General features: G+C 39.3%; 1 protein-coding gene across 1 annotated transcript; it reads left to right on the top strand.

Annotated features, from left to right (window-relative positions):
- The first annotated feature begins 811 nt into the window (after window positions 1-811).
- Window positions 812-13404, top strand: LOC116788374 (carbonic anhydrase 3-like). The gene is made up of 7 exons (XM_032691170.1): window positions 812-909; window positions 1054-1251; window positions 3521-3639; window positions 5526-5618; window positions 7494-7559; window positions 10034-10189; window positions 11137-13404. The coding sequence occupies exons 1-7, from the start codon at window positions 873-875 to the stop codon at window positions 11254-11256; spliced, it is 789 nt and encodes a 262-aa protein (XP_032547061.1). The 5' UTR covers window positions 812-872; the 3' UTR covers window positions 11257-13404.
- Window positions 13405-26112: the final 12708 nt, after the last annotated feature.

The raw sequence follows: 26112 nt of genomic DNA, 5'->3' as shown, positions 1-26112 counted from the left end.
ATGGGTACAAGGATTTAAACAAGTTCACTGCAACTATGTTGGAAATCTCCATGTTTTGGGATGCTTCTTGGCTGACTCCCAAATATTTATCTTGGAATGGTATTTAACTAGAGTTGCATAGTTTGAGGTAGTATTTAGCTCAAGGTAGATACAGTGGCAGCAGTGTTAACGTGGAGCCAAGGGAGATTGCAGCAAAGCTGGCATTTGAGAAAAAATCTCTGAGCGTTCAACGTAGACGTGCAGACAAAGCCAACTAACACAACCATACTGATTGCTAACTCCCCATCATCTGAAAAACAAATGCTTTCCTGACCAAAATACCCACTACTAAGTTGCCTAATATGAGAAATGGACTCAGTGTAAAGCTCCCTGCATGAAGGAGACCTGACTGGACAACATAAAAAACCTGGATTTGAGCCAATGGTCAGGAATGCGTTCCCTGGTGCCGGCTCCCCGCGCTGGTACAGCCGGTGAGCGCTCCACGCTCTCAGCCCCCCATCGCCGCGGGGCTGCGGGGAGCGGCACCAGCACCTGCCCGCCCGCGCCGTCAGACCGTCTGTCCCCGGGCTGAGCCGTGCCTGCGGCAGCGGGATGAAGGGAGCCGCGGCGTCTCGCCGGCATCCCCCTGCCTTCTCCGGAGGGGAGAACACGCGTCTGCCCGCCCCCTCGGCTCCCACCGCCCCTCGGCCGCCCCCAGCCCTGCCCGCCCCGCAGCCTCCCGCCGCCGCCCTCCCCTGCCCTCCCTCTGGGGAGGACGCGAAGCCTCGGCGGTCTATAAAAAGCCCCCCGGGGCGGGAGGGAAGGAAGGAAGGGACCACCGCGCCAGCGGAGTCGCAGCGGAGGGAGCGGGACGAGGCGCGGGTAGCGGCACCATGGCCCAGTCTGTGTGGGGCTACGACAGCGACAATGGTGAGCGGGGCTCGGGGCCGTCGGGCGGGACGGGGCTGAGCCCGGCTGAGCCCGGTTGAGCCCGGTTGAGCCCGGTTGAGCCCGGCTGAGCCCGGCTGAGCCCGGCTGAGCCGGGGAGACGTCTCCTTTGCCTTTGTACCTCAGGACCCGAGCGCTGGCACGAAAACTACCCCCTTGCCAAGGGAGACAAGCAGTCGCCCATTGAGATCAACAGCAAGGACGTGCAGCACGACAGCTCTCTTCCCACTTGGCATGCGAGTTATGATCCCGGGGCAGCGAAAACCATCCTGAACAACGGGCGCACCTGCCGCGTCGTCTTCGACGACACTTTTGATCGATCAGGTCAGTTTCTGGTTTGGTTTTCTGACCTTGCTAGGAATCGAGGTTTGCAAAGCAGAAAGCATCCCCTAGTATCCAGCCTGCGCAGGTCAGCAGAGAAAAGTAAAAGGATGCTCCTGAGGTTTATTCTGGTGAATCTGTAGGTGGGACGGGGAGACTGCAGCTGCAGGGTCACCCCTGAAATACAGACTCAGCTGGAAGGTAGACTTCTCTCTATGTCATCTCCTTCAACACAGACACCATATCCTCAGGTTTTGTGTAAGGGAAAAGCATGGTGCCCAGAGAGATTTAGAATGCTCTGAGGCACCCTGTAAACAAAAAACTTGTACATATATTTCCACTGACTGTGATCTTGATTTCTTCTGTATGGGAATTCTTCAGGTACTCCATAGGCTAAAAAAGCTATTAAAATATCATTTATGAAAATAGCATTTCATAGTTTCTTGAAAGTTATGGCATGGCATTGCTATTTAACTGAGAGTGAGCAGTCTCGTATCTTTAAGCTAAATTTTTCAAACCTTGATTCCAGAACTATATCTGTGTAGCTCTGGATGCAGACAGGCAACAACTGTCAAAATGAATAATAAATTGACAACATAATATAATGCAAAGACATCTCAAGAGCATGCAGTATTGGCTGCAATCAAATTATCAAGCAATCTAATTAATGGAAAACAGTTACTTTCCTTTGCATTTTTCTCCATCTGCTTTGATGGCATTTGTATTGGGATTTTGTCCTTAGTAAGCTATATAATTAATGAAATATATCCATATTACATTGAAAGATCACTATCACTTGTGTTATCTTGATGAGATCATTGTTTCCTTGGATTTCTTTATTTACCATTACAGCTACCTGCTATTTTTTCATATGTCTCAGATGGAATCTAAACTATTTAGGACCAGGACCACGTCTAAGTTGTGTATTTGTATGGTCCTTTAGTATTTATTACCACAATTTCTACAGTGGTCTCAACATAAACTGCACTTTTATTATCATAGAATCACCAAATGGTCTGGGTTGAAAGATCATCTAGTTCCAACTACACCACCACCACCACTTTCCACTAGACAAGGTTGCTCAAAGCCCCATCTAACCTGGCCATGAACACTGCCAGGCATGGGGCACCCACAACTTCTCCAGCCAATCTATTCCAATGCCTCACCATCCTCACAGCAAATAATTTCTTCCTAATATCCAACTCAAAAAAAAAAGAGGAACTGCATGCCTAAAACTCAACAAGGCTTTTTTTCCATCCCTCCCCTTGATGGTTGTAACACCTACCAACTAAAAAGAGAAACTGCAAAGTTAAACCTCTTGCTCTGTGTAGGTATTCCAACACATATGATATCAAGAATTCATTTGAGACCATTGGGCAAAAGAGGATTTATTATTTCAATGTTAACTTTGAACTTCAAAGCTATTGGTAGAAGTTCAAACTTGAATGCTATTTAAACAAGGTCTTCTGGCACTGCAGTTGTGAACTACATTATCAGCTTTCTGTGTAAGGAAACACGACTCATTCCAACCTTAGGTAATGAATGAAAAATACATTTGAGAGCTTATCCTCTAAGCAGTCCCTGCTCAAAAGAATCTCCAGGCTGAAAGAGCAGGTGTGATTTTTTGAAAGTCAGAGTTGATGTCAACTGCCAGACTGATGCATGATCAGCATTATTTGGCTAAAGGCAGCTGAAGTAACAGCTTCTTAATTTGTTTCATTGGTGGCTTGAGAACAATTTAAACTTTATTGTCTTCCCTGACTTTCTAGAAATAGATGTCTTTTTTTTTTTAATTTTTACTTTTTTTTAGAAGCAGCAAACTATGCTGTAACCATTGTTTAGTTGTCTGAACTGTAAAAGGTATGCCAGTCATGGACTAGAGGTACTCTTCGAAGCATCTCTGGGTTAATTTAACAGCCCTAACCCCAATCCTTCTACAACAGACCCTTTCTTGACAAGAGTCATCTGTGAAAACCTTCCTTCTCTCTCCACATCATAAACTATAGTGTGTCCACTTGCCAAGAGAAAAAGGGCTTGTTGGCCAGGTGGGGTTTGATTCTATGCTTGTCTCACAGCAGTTTCCACAGTTTTCACATCAAACAGAACTCCTGAGTGATAACAGAATTTAGACCCAACCATGTGAACTGGTGAGTGTTGTGACGCCCCACTGCAATCTGCTGGATTTAAAGGAGGTGCTCCGGCGGGTCCCCGTTCAGTGACCGTGTGTGCCAGGGTTTTGTCGGCTGGTGCTGACGCAGGTTGTCCCTTGCAGTGCTGAGAGGGGGCCCGCTCACCGGCGCCTACAGGCTGCGGCAGCTGCACTTGCACTGGGGTTCCTCTGATGACCACGGCTCTGAGCATGTTATAGATGGGGTGAAATATGCAGCAGAGGTAGGACTGATTTTTAATAGTAGTATTCAGTGTTTACTGGAATTTGACTGATTTTGCATCTGAGCAGATTAACCGTTCTCCCTTTTTCTAGTATTTAGCCATTAATTTTTCTCTGTCTGTGGAACTTGTGAATATTGGTTAGCGTGCAGTGGGATAAGTTGCACCTGCCAATAAATGTGTCTTTGCAAGTATATACTAACACAGACTTCTTTTCTTCAAGCAAGAGTTTTTATGGTATTTTAGAATGTTTTAAAAATATTTTTCATAAACCAATTGGTTACTTTCAAATAGGAAGATTTGTTTTCTGCTGCTGTTTTTTAGCTTTTAGCCATTTCTGGTATAGCTTGGGTTACCAAGTTAGTTTCAGAAAGCATTATGAATTAATAGAAAAGCTTAGTAAAAGCACATTTGATAAACTGACATTCAAAATTAGATCCACCTCAAAACTGATTCAGAGTAGGTTTTAGTTTCTGGACATCTCTGCTTTAAAATAACTGGATTTATTTTCATGAACCATGGAAAATAGATTTTTTGTTTCTTTTTTTTTTTTTTAATGTAACCTACTGAAGGACTGTTGTCCAATTTTTCTAAAATTAATGCCTTTTTTAGGCCCTGAAGACTTCTTCAGGTCATAAATATAAGAAAATTAGCTGTTGATGCTAGTGAATTACTAGCAAATGTTGCCGCCTTCATCTTATTTGAAAATAGTCTCAAAATATATATCTATGCCCAAAAAAATCCTGCAGTAGTGTTTTCCTGCCTTACAACTATACCCTCAAGGTACAGAGCTTAGAGAGGCTTTGCCCACCTGTCACAGGACAAAACTGAGGCACATATTTTCAGGATCAGTACACACAAACATTGCAGAGATGACTGTGGGTGATGGCTTGGAAATTTTCTTCCTGTTCCTTAACCGCAGCCAAACCTTGCTAGTGCTCTACTTTCTGTGGCCAACTAAACAGAGGAATTCTGCTTCCTCAAACTATTTCTTGGTTAGCTCAAGCATAGACTTTTCATGTTACTTTTGTTAGCAGTACTTGTGTATTTATTGACAGGAGAAGAAAGTCTGGAATGTATGAAATTTTCCTACATTGCAAGCAAAGATATATGGTTGCTCCAACTTTATCCTTAGCAATAAAATCCTTATCCTCAAGAGAAAAGAAACAGAGAACAATACATTAATTACATTCAGGGCAAACTACTTTGTTGTCAATTTAAATGAACTTTAAGAAAAAGACTTTTTTTCCTGTATAACACTGAGTTGCAGATGCTACTTAGTCTGAGATTCCATACCACTGCTTGCAGCATTTGTAGCTATATGCATGAGCTACAGATTTTCTGGACAGAGACTGTAAAAATTCAAAATATATCCTGAAAATACATTATTGTTGAAAGTAGACAGAAGAAATGTCATATTAGTCTCCCCACTCCTGTCCAGTACAATGTGCCAAGAGTCATAAGAGATACAAAACAATAATGCATGCACTACGTACAACCCAGTGTAAATCCTTGAGCTGATATCTGCATAACCCGAAGATCTAAAAATGTACTTGAGATGAAGTGCATGTCAGTAGGTGTTTTATACACTGAATGTGTCCATGTCATGTGCTTGGGTTAAACTACCTATAGTTGCATTGTCTGATTACTGTGTAGGAAACTTCATTTTTTTTCTCATGCTTCAATTCAATGTGAAGCAATGCTTTATAGAAAGTGTGAGCATATAGAAGCATGGAAACAGCAGTTAGAAATATTTACATAGAGGTTTCATTTTCATGTCCATTCTTTTACTTGCTGTGTACTGGACACTTTTCTTTATTTAATTTAAAGTGAAGATTGTGCTGCTGGCAATTTCCTGTATTTATAACTGAAGTTTCATTGATTTTTAGTTACATATGGTGCACTGGAATCCAAAACATGGTAATTTTGCTGGAGCTTTGAAACAACCTGATGGTGTGGCTGTTGTGGGCATTTTTCTGAAAGTAAGTGGCAAATATTCAGTCTTTATAATTTCTGTGTTTTTCATCCTCCTCTAGTACCAGGGGAAAATGTTCCCATTGTTTTATCACGCAATGCATCGTTTTGCAGGAAAACATTCAAAGCAGTTGACTTCAGTACAGACTGAATTCACACATGCCCTTGGGCATTCACACACTCCAGATTCCATGCACTAACCCATTCAGAGCTGATTTCTGACACCATTTGTGATACCAGTGGCATGACGGGTATTGAACAAGAGATCCATAACTTCAAGCCTGGGACATTTGCTAACTTTGTCCCTGATAGCTGAGCAGCCCTTTACTGTGGTGTGCATTGAGTGGGGAGGACACTCTGCACCATATAAGTGTTTCCTCTTGCCTGTTGTCTGCTAGTAGGTGTTGCAGCTGCCTCTCAGCAAGGTATGTTGACTGATTCCCTTCCCTGGTCTCTGGTTGATTCCCACATAAGCTGGGAATCAAAAGGAGTTCAATGAACCTACTCCAAAAAGAAGTAATTCATGGTAAAAGAATTTCACTGAACATTCTAACCTTGAAATACAGCAGCTCCGTAACAAAATAACTTCGCACCAGTATTTCCTAACTGATTTTTTAAAAAACTTAACAGAAAGAAAGCAATCCTAGTATCAAATCTGCACATGGTCTAGGACATTGAGAAACACTAACAGGCACACAGCCTAATAGCGATAAATTATGCAAACTTCAGATATGTGGCTGTCCTTTTACCTGCAGGTGGGCATATCAGCTTGAAAATACCATCAGAGAATAGGTTTCCTTTTATTTTTTTATCACCTGTAATTGGCATTTGCACAAGCAATAGCAAGGGGATGTAATTAATTTTGCCACAGTGTCCCTGGACAGACTAGATACAATGTCATTTTAATTCTGTTATACTGTGAGCCAGCCTGACCTTTTCTCTTGTGGTTAGTTTAAACTGAAGGTCAGCACCTGTCCAGATTCTCCCCTATGATTACATCCTTGGATTATTCTTACTTGGTCATTTCTTTTGGTCTACTTTAGACTAAAGCACTGTCTTGTAAAACACAGATTACAAAGCATTACACTGTGTTCTTAATAATCATATTAAGGTCAGATAAAAGGTCTAGAAAAGTGGTATCGTTATATCTTCTCTGGTCTTCTTTCCCTCTTTCCTTCTTGCTCTTTGGTAAAGGAGCCATTGTTTCTCACTGAGTTTGTTATGTTCTATTACTGGTGTTTGGAATACTGCTAAAACAGGATTGAATTATCTCCTGAAGAGTTGAATTTCATCTCTTTTGGGAAAAAAAATGGCAATTACAGCACATCTTAGGCATACTGTCTTTACTCTTCTGGGATGCAGAGCCATGTCAAAGCTTTTGGAAGTGCTAAATGTCAGAAACACAAGTAATAAAGTGACCTCACAGCTTGAGGATATCGAGACATAAATCTCATCATATGTCTTATGTCAAGTCTGATCTGCAGCATATGTGCTGCAGAACATTTGAAGTATCTGCAGGAACTCCAGCTCTTCAGACCATCAACACTTCGCTGAGTGCTCATATGTCTCACAGTGGTTGTGGGTTGCTTTCAAAGAAGGGCCAAGGGCAAGGCCCTGGAGAGTGTAGATCACACTGTCTGTGTAGTTCATTCCTCAGACAGTCGGTGATGCCTTGCAGAGTCCTTCAGCACACGTTCCAATTGCAAAGTCAGTTACTGCAATCTGCTATTTTGGATGCTCTTTTAACACGTCATTTTCTGTCAGTCTCTACTGGATGCTCTGAGAGTGCTGCTGCCTAATGTGACAGATGGGATATGCTGAAATTCTTTCAAATACTGTGGAACATGATGAAAAAGATACAGTACTTGTGCTTTGCCTTACAGGTTGGAAAAACTCCCAAACCAGAGATGAAGAGAATTCTTGAAGAAATTGATAACATTAAGACTAAGGTATCAAAAGAATTTTGGTGATATAATGTAGCTGAAAAGCAGCAGAAGTAGAAATCAGAAGTTCAGATTCACTTTTTGGCATCATCTTGCTGCCTAAGAGTAACACCAGAGGTGATACATTGGAATGTAGAGCAGGATGCTTTCTTTTACTTAATTAAACAGATAACTCCTCACTTCTGCAAGTATTCTTGTTGTAGAGGATTTTTTTATCAATCCTTGCATACACCATTGATAGTCTTATTGGTACTGCTCTGTAAAAATAGGCTAGTGTGCAAATAGCAAGAAGAAATGAAAAGGTTTTTGAATCTGAGGACAGCAGTGGCCAAAACATATGCATATAAAGGAGTCAGAAACTTAGTTAGCCTGAAATGAGAAGAAACTCATAGGAATGATGGATGAGGCTCTCAGTCTATGTAGAGGAGATTAAAAATGTTATTAGTTTTAAGACGGAACTGTGTTTATTTATAAAAGGGATTACATGGTACAGTTTCTGCACCAGTCCTCTCTTCCTGTGATACTAACACAAATGGCATTGCAAACATATTCTAAACTATTTTCTAGTTTAATTAACGATCTAAGGCTCACAGTCCTTAGCGATTGCATAGATACCACTGCAGAAGGGAGTTATTTGCAGAGAATTGAGATATTGCATCTACTGGTATTTAGCATTGTTGTTAATATAAACCCAATCTCTGGGTATACTTTAGCAATTCTACTTCATGATAAACTTTATACTTCTAATAATGCTGAAAATCCCTTTTTTTATTTGACCTTGAATATATCACCAAATCACCAGGGCTAAATTTTACAAATCTGTAAGCATTTTCTTGAAAATTTAGCAGAATTTTTTGCATTTGATTTATGTATGTGTGTACTGTCATTGATCTGAGTCAGAAATCTGTTCTCTCCTAACTAAGAGTCATAATAATTTTATTTTTTCAACGTTTCTTAGTCTTCAAATACAATTCTGTTCTTTCTTTTGAGGGAACTGAAGGTTATTTTTTTTTCACTCTACCTATTGCTCCCCTGCTGTGTCAGTGGTATCTGTCTTGATACAGATTTGGCTTTCTCTCATAATCCCTATAGCATTTTTTGGCCGTTTGCATGCAGAAGAGCTTTGCCACAGTTATTAAAAAGTTGATCAATCATCCTATGAAACTCTGTGTCATACAATGATGACAAGATGGCAGTGATATCCACTCCACTGCATTCTATATGAGACTATCTAACTGAAGATTTTATAACTTCTAACAGAAAAAAAAATAGAAGTCTGATTTCCTACATACAGATGTTCTCTGTAGTGGTTCTGGAAAAAGCAACAGCTGAGGAAAACCAGAGCAATATAGGTGCATATGAAAATGACAGCTTGTATTTTCTCTCTTATTTTATTTTCTTTCCTGTCATCACATACATTTTACCAAGATTACTTATTTTTCAAGAAACAGTAATGGATGGCATCACTGGTGTATTTATTGCACATGCCATTTCAATTGCTCTGATGCATTACAGGCAGAGGAGTTTTTGGACACTCTTTTTATTGAAAAATCACAATTTGTTTTGTGAAGTTATCTGCAAACTCATATTGAACTTACAGAACAATTTTTCCTGGAAGATATAATTGAAGACTTGATGTTATTCTTTCTACTCTGCTTGTGCAAGGATGTATGGCCTGCCATTGCACTTTTTCTCTGTTCCAATCTAGAGCAGATTCTCCATGTTAGGAGGAGGATATAGGAATAAGAGATTTCACTTTCCAGAACTGCATCCTAAATACCAGTAGAGAAGTGAACTGGATTTCCTTGGTTAATTTTTATTGCCCAGAGGGAACAAGGAAGACTCATCACAGTCCTCCTTTCCAAAGTGGAGATACTATCCTATTCAGTGGCAAACTTCTCAGGAAATGTTGTTTGGTGTCTGCTGTTCTCCCTTGTCTGATTGTAATCATCTTTAGTTGTAAGATATTTACGATACAGTACTCTTACAGGAAATATTTTAATTTTTTTACATTAAATGGAACAGTCCCAACAAAAAGGTTGAGAGTGTCACCATAACAATGTAATTAGAGTACAGTCTTGTGAGGAGACTGTCTTTCAGACAGAAGACTGTAACGAATCTGGGATAAATGCCTGGCCACTATTCTGCTGGATAAAAAGGGTAACAGTACCTGCAGTGCCACAGCCTTTAACTTTTATCCCAACTGACCAAAAATAAAACACAATTTTGATAGTTCCAGAATAGAAAAATGTAAAACTGAATATCTTTGGCCCCCACAATTCAGTTTGTAATTTCTTTTAATTTATTTATGTAATCACAATGTCAGTTATTATTAATTGCCAGGAAAATGCTTGAGAAAGAGGAGATTGATTTCTTGCATGAATCTTGGTATTTAATTATTCCCTTTATAACAGCATAGATACTGATGTCTTTTAAGATGCATATCCCTGGATTTACTGCAGAATTTTTTTTCCTCTAAGGGGAAAGAGGCTCCTTTTCAGCATTTTGATCCTTCAATTCTTTTCCCCAAATCTCGGGACTACTGGACCTACCACGGTTCATTCACTACACCCCCCTGTGAGGAGTGTATCACTTGGATTCTCCTGAGGGAGCCAATTGAAGTCAGCTCAGATCAGGTAAACTCCACCTAGTTCTACTCTTTTACCAGTTCTCAGCAGTGTCTCAGTATGTCAGATTTGTGAGCTCTTGTGTAACCTTGCCCTTTTTGATAGGGAAAGCTTTAGCTGAGGACTGTGAGAAATTGCCTGCAGATTGGACTGTTGAAATGGACTGTAAAACCGACCTTGAGAATCAGGCCCTCTTGCTAGACACCTCCTGGAATAGCTTCAGCAGGAGTGTTCGTGGGATCCTGAAAACATGCTAAGGCAGAAGTGCCCCCGAGCCACAAAATTCAGTCATCACAGCGTCCTCAGTTCATTCTGTGTATTTCACCACTAAGTGGCGAGACCAACATTTCACTGGTTTCCAAGTTTAAGAAATTGCTGGTGCAGATCTTGACTTCCTAAAAGCTGTCAGTGAGAAGAATCAAACTACTTACAACTTGCAAAACTGAATGCTAATACAAAGTAATGCATTAATTGTATTCATATAGCTCAAATGTGCATTTACAGAGAGGAAAAAAAAAAGAAAAAAAAGAGAGCCAGTCTGGATAAGGTTACCTTTTTAGTGCTTCAGCAGTTTGAATCAGGGTATATCCTTTTTACTGATTTCACTGTTTTCAGAATGGATTTATGGATGAAAGGTTAACAATTTACAAAGCAACACTGAATTTAAGAACAACAGCTAAGTGATGAATTCATGATTGAATTTAATCATGAATTTAATCCAGTTGGCATACACTTCTCTGCCTTACAGAACAAAATACAAACTTCTGCACCAGCTTTTTCCATCAGACTACCTTGCATAAATGTAGATGTGCATCCTCCTTCATAGACAGCCAATTGTCATTGCCATTGTGTGCCTGTCGTTATATAAGAAAATTCCTTCTCCATCTCAGAGTTTGTTCTAGGCATTAAGAACCACAGTGCTTCCACACGGACACTTTAGTTTTTCTTCTTTGCAGATGGCAAAGCTCCGTAGCCTTTCCAAGAATGGTGAGAATGAACCGGTGAACCCACTTGTTGATAACTGGCGTCCACCTCAGCCTGTGAAGGGGAGAATAGTGAGAGCCTCGTTCAAGTGAAGTCTCAAGTCTCGCTCTGCTGAACCTGAGTGAGAAAATCCCTGCATCACAACGTATAGTTAGTTTTTGCTGTCTACTGCTTTTCCTCTGGATCCAGGTCTGTGTTTCTCAGCTTGAAATTCTGAGTGGCAAACTGAATCTGATTTTGGAAACAGAAAAAATACTGTATGCAAATACTAAGCTTAATGAGGAATTGTGAGATATAATGATTCTTGATCACAAAGCCTCAGCATTTATGATAGTGTCACTTCTCTGCCATGTGGTCTTGGAAGAAAAATGGGCTCAGTTTCAACATGTAAAAGTCATTTCAAAGAAAATATAGTAAAGGCAGAAAAATGAACCAATAGCTCAGGAAAGCAGGAGATGGACAGGAGGCAAATTGTCTATTCCTACAGAGTCTCTAGTGATCTTCCTCAGATATCCCACCAACAGTGTTGACAACCAAAGAATAAGTAACCCTTTAACATGCCAGATTTTCCCTTCCCTCTCTTGTTCATAGTTTGTTATCCAACACTGGATTAGTATTCTGGGGATATAATCAGGCATACTCAACTTCTGTGTGTGAAGAAAAAAAAGATATCTTGCTGTTATTTCAGCATTTGCTATCTTTGCCATGTCCTGCTGCTGCCATTGTTGATCTTTTCTTCTTTCACTGCTGCTGCTACTTCACCCATCCAGTGTAGAATCCTGCTGGTATCATGTCACCTTGTATTCAGTACAGCAGCTTTAGTATTGCTGAGTGGGAACTACCTTTTTTCTCCTGCTCTATGTTACTTATGTCACCCCGCAGAATGATGAATTTTTAGTTTTGACGCTCTGCCTGCTTTTTATTTTTGACATCTTAGCCTGCATAGCAATGGTTTTAGCTGTGAGGAATTTTGTTTCATATGGAAAGTATCTTTGTGAATGATTCATGTGTGTCACTTGTCATTCCCACTACTGAAAAATCCAGGTTAAGTCACCTAAGAGTTTTTTGATTGTGACTCTGTGTATTTGGAGACTATAAGTGGACTCTGTTTGGCCCTGTTCCTTTCTGAGGAGACACATCAGCTTGCACATATGATCCAAGCAAGGAATCACTGGTACACAGAAACTTCAATCAATTAACCTCCCCTGTCCTTCATCATACAAACTTTATCATTTCAGTGTAACACAAGTAGGTTGAATCACATCTAGGTTGAACCCACATGTGAGTAAAGATCTGCTACATTATATTCACCATCAGTGTGATTGTTCCGTATTATACATACAGGAGATTGGGTGGTCAAAGATATTGAGTAAATCCTCCTACAAAGGAAGCTTCTGGGTTCTCTGTGTTCCTCTAACTCATCAGTAGGTAACAGTGGGCATTCTTCTAGATGTTGCCACAAACATGTTCGCAGCAATATTTATAAGGGATATGTCAAAGTCTGAAAAAAAGCAGGTTACAAATGGCTCCTTAACTGTTTCATTTTCCATCTTTACTAGAAAAATGTTGCTCCAACAGGGAAGTTATGAATGGGAAGCATTGAAGAAATTCTGCCATTGTCAACAGCACAATTCAGTGAGAATTCAGAAATGAAACTGAGGGCAGAGTTTGATCCTTTGTATTCATTTAGAAATGGTCTAAGAATTGTTGAAGTTCCATTGAAAGTAAATATTTCAGTTTATTAGGAGTGTATTTTGCTTAGTATAAAGCAGTTTCTTTTTAAAAACTAAGTTCCTGTCAGCAGAAGCTAAAGTATTGATTGAATCTTGTTTACAAATGTTTTGGCATTGGCTTAATCTTGCCAGAAGATCAGCTTTTCATATTATGAGTGCAGCATTTCCAAAAGTATTGATTTTAAGAGTCCCTTAGATTTTCTTTCCACTCTTGAATCTGTACATCATCTCAACACATAAAAATGTTACTACAGAAAGCTCATAAGCAACATTTTTTTCTACTGTACTATGTCTTACATATAAAATTTCTGCTCGTATCCACATGCAGTTGATCTTGGTGATAAGAAAATTTTAACACAAATTACTGAGACAAGAGTTTGAGTCTTTCTACCTGAAAGACATTGACTGTGATGTTTAAATCTCTCTTTATTGGGGCAATAAAACAAGATTAGTTTCCTGCACTTGACATAACTGCTTTTATGTCTTCAAAGAACCAATAAATTGACTTAAATGAAAAATTGTTTGCCGGTTTTATTTCTAATGCTACATGATAATTGAAAGTAGCAAGAACTTACTAGAAAACATTTGTATCCTTTCTTTGATACATATATATAGGAGAATAGACACTCTAGCTGTTGGAGTTTAATATCTCATCCTGGTTTCTGTGTATTCAATCAAACAGATCCTCAAAAATATCAGGATTATACAGTATCACTTATTCTCTGTTTTCAGGTACAAAAAAAAGTGTTTCTTTCTTGCCTGCACACAAACATTCTCTTACATCTTACCAAAGTTCATGCATTCATATTTGACCCTGAATATCACTCATTTGGATATGAATTTTGTTTTCTTGCAAGAAACACGTGGATGGGTTAGCTGAAATGTTACATAATTCTGATATTTCCTGATTAGTTTATACTTTTCAAGCACACAAACTTGTGAAAGAATAATTGCCTACAAATCAGATATTGAGTGCACTTTTCTTTGCACGTTTCCTCTACTGCTTTTGAAAAGTAGAATAGGCAGAAGTTTATCAACTACTGAAATAATAGTTTTGGTTCCAACACTAAACACATGGAAAGCTTTTTTATTAACTGAAACAGGTGTCACCATCTTTCAGTCAGGTATAAATTTATAACCGAACTGTGAATTCCTGCTATGACCCTCAGTATACAACCCATATGGTTATGCATTTCTACCACAAAATGAAAAGAATATATGTCTTTTTTACTATATCTCAAAGAAAGACACTTCTGAATCTCCTTGCTGGTGAGTAATCAGAGTTGAAGAATGTTCATACTGTCAGTGAGTTGAACAAAGTAAGACAATATCTATTTCTTCCTCAGGCATTTTCTCCCATTCCTCATCAAAGGGAGTAGCTGTACAGCACGTGTTCCACCTCATCTATCTGCCTTTCATCTCAGTAAATTCTGGCATTTATCATTGTCAATACTGGAGTACATAGAATGTATTCAAGAATTATTTCCAAACCCAAGAACTGATCAGAACATTTTATAACATTGCCCTGTCCCCCAAAAGGTAATGTACAACCAATGATGAATTAGAGATCAAATTAGACTCACCTTTTCTTTAAGAACATATTTTTTAAAGTATCTTCTTTTCAGTTAGGGCTGCTGTACATATTGATTTTCAGAAATGTGCAATGAAATGAAATTAACCAGTTCAGGATTATTTGTGAGGGAGAGACAGAAAACCTGTAAAGTTTTGTGTTCATTAAAACATAGAAACAGATTTGAACACACATGGAGAACTTGTGGTATTACCAGGAAAATAAACACCAACAGAGTATTATTATTAAATTAAATACAATTAAATTAAAAAATTAACTTTCTATGTTTGGACTGGATAGAAAAATACTTGCAAGAATGACCATGCACTTCAATGAGCAAAACACTTCTGTTGAGAACTCTGTTTAACAAGATCTCCCTAGAGATAGCATTCTGTCTCTCTAGGAGAAAATCCAACAGGAAGGTTGGAAGTGATGATGCCACTGGGTATGCAGAAGAAGTGGTTCAGTCACTACTGGATCATACTTGGACTTCGCACAAGCAGGAGCAATTGCATAGAATGTTATCTGTATGGGAATTCTAAAAGTAAGTCTCAGTAATTGTGCCACTAATTCTCTAAGCCAGAGGTTTACATTAACTCATGCCTTTGCTGTTCTGTCATGCCATCAGTAAGCAGAATATGTAGTAGGTGTTAGGAAAAAATATGCCTTTGGTGAATTTTAGTAGCACACTGTCACTCTTTTACTGTTACTAATATCTTGGAGAAGATCTGTCAGAAAACTGTTGAAGAACTCTCAACTCTTTCCTGGAGCTAGAAGAGCTTCCTTGCTGTGCTAGACCAGCGAGACCACGGGCCAGTTCTCTCAGATCTTTATGGCAGAGATAATAAAGCTTTACTAGATTAAGATTATTAATTCTTCCGATTCCTCCCAGTAATTTATTTTTTTTTACTGACATTTCCACTATTCATCCTACCTTTATCCCATAGACAACACAAACATCTTTGCTGAAAACTAAAGTGAAGGATGCTGCTTCCTTCTTGGCCTGTAATGGTCATTTTCCAGAGCCCACATGGTGGAGCCAGTTTCTCAGCAGTCATATTCCTGACACCAGTTTCCGCTCACAGGAGGCCTGAGCTGCCACGCTGTGCAGATTCCTCTTGCCCTGAACTAAGCACTGAAACAAATGCAGCTTATCCAAGTTATTCTTAAACTATAAGATTTGATGCTTAAATAAATGTTGATAGTAACAGACTGGTATTCATTTCTATCTAAAAATCTTTTATATTTTTCTGCATGTCTATTCATGCAAAGTGTAGGTATATAAGTGCATCTGTAGGCTGAGAAAAGTCCAGCTAATTCCATTCCTAAGTTCAAAAGAATCCTATCACAGGGTAAGAGGAGTTACAGATGAAAATCTGCCACTGGTATGTACTGAATTAGTTGCTGATTTGAGTAATTATGAGACTAAGACTGCAGGACACGTTACCCTGCATACTAGCAATATCCCACCTGAATAGCAATTTCAGTCTACATAGCCCTTTTCTCTCTGCATATGTCTCAATCATCCTCCATGGTTATGATAATTTCTACACTGAATCAAAAAACAAAGACATTTCCATTAAAGTTTGCATCTTTCAGAGAACAGTGATTTTTCTTTTCTTAACCCTGCAAGCTGCCAGCCATTAAGCCTTAATTTAAGAGCTCCCGCAGTGTTGTGCATTGTCTATATAATAAATCTGTTGGAGAAAGAGTTTAATTACGAAATGTTTTTTCCTGTCAAACATCATTGAGCAACAAATGGCAACAGTGTCAGCAGCCTATCTAAATTTACAGCTAAACAAATGCTACTGACCCTTGAATAAACAGATGAAAGTTGATTTGCTGCCCAATAGTGTGTAAGACCTATAATTGAAACAATGATTTCATAGCCTCTGTTGGGAAAGGTAGGGGATGAAAGTTTAGAAACAACACTTTCCATGCCTAATGTCTTAGTTTAGCACTTTGTTATAAATTCCACCACTGAAAAATTCTGCAAAGGCATAGAGTCAGTGTAATCTAAATACACTTACTAAATACAGTATGGAACATTTGTTCTGCCTTTAAAGTAGTAATTGTGTCAGGATGTATGGTATCTTCCAGGTATCTTCCAGGGATCTTTCCCAAAATGCCAAGGTGGTGGAAAGGATTCAAAAGGGTTTATTTCAGAGGCAAAGACATTAAAACTTACAAACTTCATGGTGCTGCAAGACAGCACCAGGTCTCAGATGTACGCTCCCGGGCTTTATCATCACTGGGCCACCCTGACTCTCCCTGGGCTGCAGCAGTCCTGTAGCATTTCTGTAAGCGTTATCTCTCTCCTCTCACATATCAGAGAGGCTGAGAACTTTCCTTTGTATGCAGTAGGGGAGAGAAAGAGTTACCTTTTAGAAAGAGTTATCTTTTAGGCAGAAAGTCTTCCTAAGTAAAAACTCTGGCTTCTCATAACAAAATCTTCCAGAAAAAAAGGGTATTCTATCCTCACAGGATTTACATTAAAGACAATATGGTATAGTATTAATTAACATCTTGAGCCCTGTGGTCTTCTATACTTTCACAAATAACTTGGATGCAGGACTGGAAGGGCTATTAAGCAAGTTTGCAGATGATACAAAACTCGGAGCAGCTGTTGACTCCCTTGAAGGCAGGGAGGCCCTGTAGAGAGACCTCGACAAATTAGGGGACTGGGCAATCACCACTCGTGTGAAGTCAACAAGGGGAAGTGCCGGATTCTGCACCTGGAATGGGGCAACCCTGGATGTACGTACAGACTGGGGAATGAGATGCTGGAAAACAATGCTGTGGAAAAGGGTTGAATATGATTAGCAGTGCCCTGGCAGCCAGCAGAGCCAATCGTGTCCTGGAGGGCATCAGGCAAAGCATCACCAGCCAGTCAGGGGAGGAGATTGTCCTGCTCTGCTCTGCAGTGGTCTGGCCTCACCTTGAATATTGTGTGCAGCTTTGGTCGCTGCAATATAAGAAAGATATTAAGCCATTAGAAAGCGTCCAAAGGAAGCCAATGAAGATGGTGAAGGGCCTTGAGGGGAAGCCATATGAGGAGTAGCTGAGGTCACTGGTCTGTTCAGCCTGGAGAAGAGGAGACTGAGGGGAGACCTCATTGCAGTCTACAACTTCCTAGTGAGGGGAAGAGGAGAGGTAGACACTGATCTCTTCTCTGTGGTGACCAGTAGCAGGACCTGAGGGAAGGGCCTGAAGTTGCGTCAGGGGAGATTTAGTTTGGATATCAGAAAAGGGTTCTTCAACCAGAGTGTGACTGGGCACTGGAACAGGCTCCCCAGGGAAGTGATAACGGCACCAAGCCTGAAGGAGTTCAAGAAGCATTTGGACAGTACTCTCAGACACATGGTGTGACTCTGGTGGATGGTCCTATGCAGGGCTAAGAGTTGGACTCAATGATCCTTGTGGGTCTCTTCCAACTTGTCATATTCTGTGATTCTGTGAACAGTGAAAATAATTGTGTTCTTATATAGATACCCATCATCAGACTATACCAATGTCACTGTAAGAAGTCCCGTAAAATATTTTGAACATTCCCAGAGTCCCTATATGCTCTTCCCATAGCCTTAAAAATCAAAATTCATATTGTTTGCTGTGTATCCAGGTATCTCCTCCTTGTCTTAGAGGTGATGGGGAGTAAAGGTCCAATGCAGAGAATCTTGCCTGGCAGTCCTCTACAAAAGCAACATCTTGCTGGACTCTGATTGTGACCTTTTACCCAGGGATATGATCTGGGTTACAGTGAGGTTTGCTTTCTGTTTTATACTGCAATCAATTTGATCTTTTATTGGTTAATATTTAATAGTATAAAACAAAAATTTATTAAATACAGTCAAAGTAAGCATTGCCATTCAGTATTCATTTTTGGAAACCTGACAAAATCTGCTGCTTATGCTACTTTGCTGAGCTTGGCTGTCCTAGTTACTCTCTGTCATAGATGGCGGAAGCACAGTGTTCCCATATTACAGGGTCTGACTGAAGGGCTTGCCATTTTTATATCAGATTCTGGTATTCGTTTGCTCTAAATGTTGAACAAAAAGCAACACTAGATTAGAGCTCTCCATCTTCTCCCCCCCCTTACTCTATTGAAATGTCTTAAATCAGGAAATGAAGTCCCGTAGTTCAGAAAGGATCTGCCTGGAACATCTTTACAATAGCATCTGGGCAACACTATGTGCAGAACCATAAAACTTCAAGTTAAACAGTGGATCCATTATTTGTGTTTGTATCTTCATATCACAGGATGTAAGGTCCAGTTCCAGATGCACCTGTTCAAGTGAATGGCCTCTTCACTTGGCAATATTTACTGCAACTGAGCTGTTGAATAAAAGACATGCTCTAAAATTTGTTGCCTGGATAGACTTCATGAATGTAGGTGCACATATTTTCATGTCAGCAAGGGAACTCATGGAGTAGATTAATTCCATTTATGCATGCATAGGGAATAATTTGTGACCAGAAAAATAAGCATCATAGCAATGCATGGTTGTAACCAATCAGAAGAAGACAAGCTGTTGAATATCTCTTTCCCCCATCTTCTGACTCACTGTCTAGTCTGTCTGGTGCACAAAAAATGTCAAGCTTCCCTAGTTGGAACTGGTGGAGGGAATTTGTGAGAACATTCACATCTTAAAGTAAGATGTGGAGTTTTGCCAAACAGCCCAGATGGAGAGGGCACAAGGCAGTATTACCTGCATAAAGCTTTCCAGTCTGTGCCTTGTCACTGGGAATCTCTGTATAATCCATCTATCTTGTTAGTACTTGCTGGAATTTACAATCTAGTTGCATTTTTTCCATCACTGTATGGACACTTAATTAAAGCATGCAAATAACTTATTTACACTTACTCTGTTTGAAAAACACTCCTGGTAGCATCTAGGGAAGGAAATGGCACAGTGTTCACAATAACAGAAGCTAAATCCAATTCCATATACATAATTACACTGGACACAGCCCAGAAACCCCTCTTGATCATGTTTCCAAAATAATCTATGGCTCAGTGTTATGTAGCCACAGCATTAGGTCTTGCTGTTGACATGGTTCCTCCTCATGCTTCTCCATCTATATGTACCTGATGACAGAGCTGCCTAATTTCCTGGAGTTCTTCATGAGGTCCCTGCACCAGGCAGCCACCTGGTTGACCCATCTCATGAGCAGCAGGTAGACTTTTGCAGATGAGATCCTTCTACAGAAATGCATATTTCTAGTTTATCTTGCATTACCTTCTCCACTGTACCAACGGTACAAGCTGTTATCCTGAACCTAATACGGCTCCCTGCCCACCTAATAATATACTCCTTGATCACGTTTCAGTTGTATAACCTAAACTGCTCTATATGCAGTGAAGTAAATCTGTTGGCTCTGACAATTAAACACGGGTGATGAATGTATGTGTTTGCATGCTGAAGCAACTCTTTTCCAGGGCTTTGAAAAGAATTGAAAGGTAGCAGGCAAAACAATGCAGTTGACAGAAATGCCTGGATGGCATTTAGAAAGTATCCAAATGAGCTCACAATTATGTGTTGTAGCTGTACTGCATTGCAAAGTGGGTAGATGGGAACACATGCTGAAATATGGCAAGTGTTTAACCCACATTCCAGCCAAGAGTGCCAACATATTTTTAACATTCACCTAGATATGTTTACTTGTGTTTTTGTTTTTTTAGTTTATCAACACATAAAAACCTTTACGTAAAAATGTGACAAAATTACTGATACTAAGAAAATTTGCACTTTTTCTTGTTTCAGTATAAACTTTTGTCCATGTGGACTTATAAATAATGTAAGTGGTGGAGCAGAGTATGCCATAGCAGCTCCGGGCTTTTATAGATGAGTAGCAATAAAAATAAGAGTAAATCCTGGCAGAACAATATTTTGTAGAACTATCTGCTCTTAGTCTGTAAGTATCAGCTTCTTGACAAGAGAAACTGTGGAAAAAGTGGAGATGGTGACATAATAGCAACACAATTTAACTCACTGTGTCACTTTTTCTTATTTTGCAGACAAAGATCTGGTTGTTGATAGGTTTCCATTCATGCCTACCATGTTTTCCATAGCCTGGCATGAATTTCAGTGAAGTGGAAGGCATATGACAAACTGGCTTTTTGGCTGACATGTCACACCAACTATGGCATGCTCAATGAAAAGCACTGTGTGAATGTCTTTTGCACACTGCCAGGCATGCTATGCACAGTCAGCTGCAAAACAACACAGTGCTTTCTGCAGCTTCTTTTTAGTTGTATTATTTTCCATAAATTCCTTATTAAAATAGAAGGTATATTATATTAATATTTGCACTAAGCACAAAACAATCATTCCAAAACAGTTCTGTAATATGGTGCAATGGCACTCTGGCACTGCAGTGAAACAGAGTTAAAGCAGGCACATCTTAGCCTGTTCTACTGACTGAACAAATCCAGAGCACTCTGCTTCTCCTTGACTGTGATGCTCCAGACCACTGTCTTGGTGGTCCCTCATTGCACTTGTAATGCTTATTCAATGTTTTTCTTGCAATACCAGGTTCAAAACTGGACTCCAGAAGCACTTGTATGAGTGTTGAAAATGGAAATTAGCACTCCTGTCACCCTGCTGGCTATGCTCTTTTTAGTGCAGCTCAGTGTGTACCATAGCAAGGGCACACCACTGACTCATGCTCCATTTGTTGGCCACTAGGATCTCCACGTCCTTTTGTGCGAAGGTGCCTGCAGACCAGTCAGTCCCAGCCCATCCTGGTGTATGGGGTTGTTCCTCCCAGAGTGCAGGACTTTGCACTGCATTTGTTGAACTGCTTCAGGGTCCTGTCAGTCCATTTCTTCAGCCTGTCTGGGCTCATCTGGATAGCAGCTCGTGATTTCATCCTTGAACTTGCTGAAGGTATATTTTCTGCCACTGTTCGGGTCATTAAAGTTCTGCTAGTAATAAGACAAATGAAATTTCATTTCAGAACAATAATAGATACTCCAGTGCACCAAATCTTGTTCGTAGTATCTGAATAAATTTAATCCAAATTATCATTATCTTTTTGACTTGTCTCTTTCTTTTTGATCATAGATATACAAAATTTCAAGGAAGGGGATGCTGTGTATACTGGAGGATTGTACCAATGCCTCACTGCTTTTTTGGGGACATAGTTATTGACCTCGCCATTGGCTCTTGTTGCTTCTTCACTCAGAGACATTGTAAGACTTTTTCTCCTTTCTGTTTTATGGACTCCTGGCAGCCAGTCTATCTTCTATCATGCAAATAATTCTTGCGCCACAAATCTTTTCCCATCTTTTTCTTCTGTGCTGTTTCTTCCCATTCAGACCCCTTTCTTTTTTCTGCCTGCTCCAGGAATTTATATCAGTCTCAGTAATCCCTTTACCATGCTTAGCTCCCATTCTCCTTACAGCAGAAGTTCCATATGTCCCTTGTCCAAGCCATTCTCCTTGTGAAACAACAGAGGTTCATATCCTTCTTCTTCCCGTCATTTATTTCTTCTTTCTTCCTATTCAGCCAATAAACCATTCAGTGATTTCTCAGTAAATATGTCTAAGTGGGAAGTTAATAGGGAAGACATTCAGTTTATAGCTGGGCAGAACAATACTAACTGGTGTGGCCAACTGGACGTTTATTTGATCTGCAGAAAACTGTAGAGGTATTTTAGCTACTGGAGTGCTATTGTGCTGCCCATTCCATTGTTATCACATTACTTCCAAGCAGACAAATGTCATCGAAATGATGTCATAACACTTAGCCAACTGACTTATGTGATGCTGATCCCAACACATTTTTGAAACATGTTGCAGTTCTGAGGCTGGATCTTTCTGGGTTAGTTTTGGGCAATCTTATCTATATCAAGCAGCATCTACAAAAATGCCTCCCATTTGTCAGCACAACATTTCCCTCTGTACTGATTGTATTGTATTCTATTGCATATGCACATTTTTCAGATTTACTGAATAACTTGCCTACTGTAGCACTGCAGCTGACCACTAGTTCAGTAGCAGCTAACAATACTGAGATTTTATCCCCTTTGGGTGCTTTTCATGTACAGATGCAAGACTAAGATGTCACTTTCTGACTGCATCCTTTTGAAAAGTGGTGTTTCATTCACTCCCTTAAAAGATCGTGTCAGTATCAGAAGCAGTATTTTTTATTAGTTTTGAATAGAAAATATTAAATTCTTAAGGTATCATTTTAATCTATATTTTATCATGAATACACCACTATTATGAGTCATAATAGTTCAGGCTCAGCTCCTGAGAGCAGTGCTTTTCCATTGCATAGTTCTCCCTTGTAAAAACAATGTAGGATGAGGAGGAAGAGGCAAAGAGAAAAGGAAAAAAACCTATTGTCTGGGAAAAAATGCTTGAATTAGTGACACAGTTTGTATCAGTGCCTGTGGGAATAAGCCAAAGCTGGGGCTGAGGCATGCTATTTAAATGGCAGCATGCGATGAAAAATAAGTCTGATCTGACTAGCAATTGTTATTTATCTGCCTCATAATGGAAGAAGGAATTTTTCTGTTTTAATAGTGGACTTAATCACTATGTTTCTTTCTTCACTTACTTGTAAAAAACCCAAACATTCAAGGAACAAGATTCTTTGGATGAGAATCCTGTAATAACCTAATGCAGCAAGAGCTGATTCTTCCTAGACCTCACAACAGAAACTACAGAAGTACCATAGAACTTTCCTAAACTTTACTCTTTTGTTATGAAATAAGGTGGCTGGCAATTGCATTCTATATAATTATGGTTACACATTAAAAGTCTTGTCACTGGTTCTAAAATTTGACCCTCTCTGTGGCTGGCTACTGCCAGAGCTTTGTAGCTTCTTTCTCATTTTTTCAGCAAAACGTCAGTATGTGTAATTTCTGTAGCTAGAAATGAATCATAGATGCTGAGATTTCAGAGAAATACATGAATAACTTGAAAGAATAAATTTAACTTTATATTTATAAGCAAAGTAAAATGTATACATTCTGATTTGATGAGTTTTGGAAATGCACACGTCTAAATCCAGGAATGATGACACAATTATACACAGAGAAATGTAGTCATTCTTAGACTGATGAACGTATCAATCTGATTTGAATGAATAGCTTTTTATTAAAGCATATTTGTCCACGCCTTCTACCTTAATCGAGAAGGAGATTCAAAACATTCCTCCATTCCTGTTGACAAAGTCCTAGTTTTAATAGTGATTACTGTTATGTGGAAAAATATCTATCTGAAGTGTAAAGTCCAAGCATATGTATGAGAAGCAAATACAACTGCCCAGCATAAATCTCTTGGTCAACTATGTGCCTTTTCCTTTTTGAATGAAAATTATTCTTGTACTTGTTCAAAATCAGACTACATGCTCTTGGGTTAATGATCTTTTGTCTTACACACCTGTTAGGAGAAATGAATAATCATGAGGGGTGGAAACAATATAGAAAGGTGATAGTTTGCTAATCAGTCAAGGACCTTGCACTAATTCCTGGTCCCTTGAGCAAAGCCTAAATAAAGTCACTTGGAGGTAATCGCTATGTCAGGATTGCTAGAAATAGCAACCTCCTCCACTCTCTGGAAGTGAGTTATGAAACATGAGCAAACACAACCTCTTATCTATTTCTGGAAGTCGTTTTTGTATCTTTGTCCCCATCACCACCAGTAGCATCAAGGCTTTGGCTCATGGATCATCACAATTGCAGGTCTACCCTCCCACTGTGTTCCTCAGAGTTTTAGTTTACTGATACAGGTGATGCTTTTGTTGGGCATTTCTCCATGATGTAAGGAATATCAACTCCTTCTGTGCTTTCTGTCCTAGAATTTTACCTCTCACTAGTTATACTGTAGAACTATATAAGTTCTGAAATACTTCTGTCCTTCTAAAAAGGTAGGTGAGGTGCAGGATCTGGACCATAATTCTTAAAGTGTTCAGATTCTTCTTACATCTAAACCATTTTATGGAATATTTAAAGGCATATGAACCATAAAAGTCTTATGATAGACATGCTACAGCGAACATGGTCAGAGAAAGAGTGAGAGCTGCGGCATTTTAGACTGGAAAATGGGACTGCTATTTAAGTTTATGAACAGTGTAGGTTTGTCTTTCAGACCATCCTTATGTGTGTTTGGATCTAAAGACTGAGAACTTTATAAGATCACTTAATGCAAAAGATTAAGAATACATGGTATGTATAAGATTTAGAAAATTATCCTGGTAAATATAATCACATGTTTAACATTTGACTAGTCCTTTTCACTTCAGACTTACAGTTTAAGGTTGATGCAAATATAAACATTTATGCTTTTAGGAAGTGATGAGGTCAAATTCTTACTTTTCTAAGCCTCAGTGCCAGAGCACACATGAGCAGATTGCTCCACTCTTGAACTTACATTTCAGCATATATGCCATCTGGGCAATACTTACAGTAACACTGTAATGGTTATCTAACTAGCAAGTTTATAAGATTCTGTGTGTTGAATTTACCTGTTTATTATTCCATGGATAGCTGCTGTCTGGTGAATTTTAACCTCACTTCTTGAATGCTTTTCATCTCTGAACTCAATTATTATTCTTTAAATCAATTTTAAATTAGAGACAAAGCCTGTCTTACATTTTTATTTTGATAAGTCTGACTTTATCAGCAGTAGATTTATTAGTTACAACACAGACATGGGACCAAATTGTGACCTGTGGTTTCCTCTGAAATAAATTTCTGTATCTCATCAAGAAATTAGGACACCAAAACTTGTTGGAAGTCAAGGTTCTAGTGATTTTGGTGTATGTAATGAATCATAAAGAATCCTGGAATCCTATTTCTGTCTCATTTTTCTGCTTTGTAATTATGAGCTACTCCCAGTGCTCCTGCCTCTCTTCTCTTTTCAGACCCCCTGTACTTTAGATCTAATTCAATTTCAGCTGCTGTCTTCTATGCCATCTGCATATTTTCTTAAAACATTTCTCTTGTACATGAAACAAACCACATTCAGTAATGAAAAGCCCAGCAAAGACTTCTAAAGGCTTTCTTTTACTGGAGGAGGAGACCAGTGTTTTTAAAGGATTCTACACAGGGCTTTTTAAGAATTAAGCGATTGAGTGCTTCGTCTGAAGAGAGGTGTTGATGGACACAGTATATTCAGGCTTGAGGAAAGGAGAGAAATACAGAGGGAAGAGTTAAGCACACTGTCAGGAACAGGAAGACGACCAGAATGGAAGAAGTCAGAAGGAAGCCTACTGTCTCATTTGGTACTCTTGATGACCCACAGAAAAAGAGCTCAGTGAAAGTAGATATAAAAAGGACATATTTTTTTCCCTCAGAAGTAACTTGTTTGAATTAAAGGTTTTAAGTTAGAGTGTCTAAGCTTATAACTTCTTCTTAGATTGCTTCTTCCTTCCTTTCACAGCCCCTTTTAGGTTATCTAAATGCCAAGGAGTTCAGAACAAACATTAACTCTGGAAAATTGCTATGTGCCTGAGGCTCAGGACAGAAATTTCAGTATTTACTGAGTCTTCCTACCCAGGCAGTAAAGTACAACCTCAAATTTGTCCACTTAAGTAGGTATAAAAGATATAGTGCTTTATCTATTACCTGCTCTGAATCTGGAGATTTGGCTGTGACTCATGGCAATGAGAAGATGTCAGGAAATGGAAATGAAA

The sequence above is a fragment of the Chiroxiphia lanceolata genome, chromosome 1, assembly GCF_009829145.1.
Source record: "Chiroxiphia lanceolata isolate bChiLan1 chromosome 1, bChiLan1.pri, whole genome shotgun sequence".
NCBI lineage: Eukaryota > Metazoa > Chordata > Aves > Passeriformes > Pipridae > Chiroxiphia > Chiroxiphia lanceolata.
This window is presented reverse-complemented; position numbering and strand designations above follow the sequence as displayed.

Bases quoted from the DNA above. Each gene is read 5' to 3' on its own strand.
- LOC116788374 (XM_032691170.1), top strand. From the start codon at position 873: ATGGCCCAGTCTGTGTGGGGCTACGACAGCGACAATG. The intron at 5,619-7,493 runs GTAAGTGGCAAA...TTTGCCTTACAG, and splicing joins TTGTGGGCATTTTTCTGAAA to GTTGGAAAAACTCCCAAACC. The intron at 10,190-11,136 runs GTAAACTCCACC...TCTTCTTTGCAG, and splicing joins TTGAAGTCAGCTCAGATCAG to ATGGCAAAGCTCCGTAGCCT.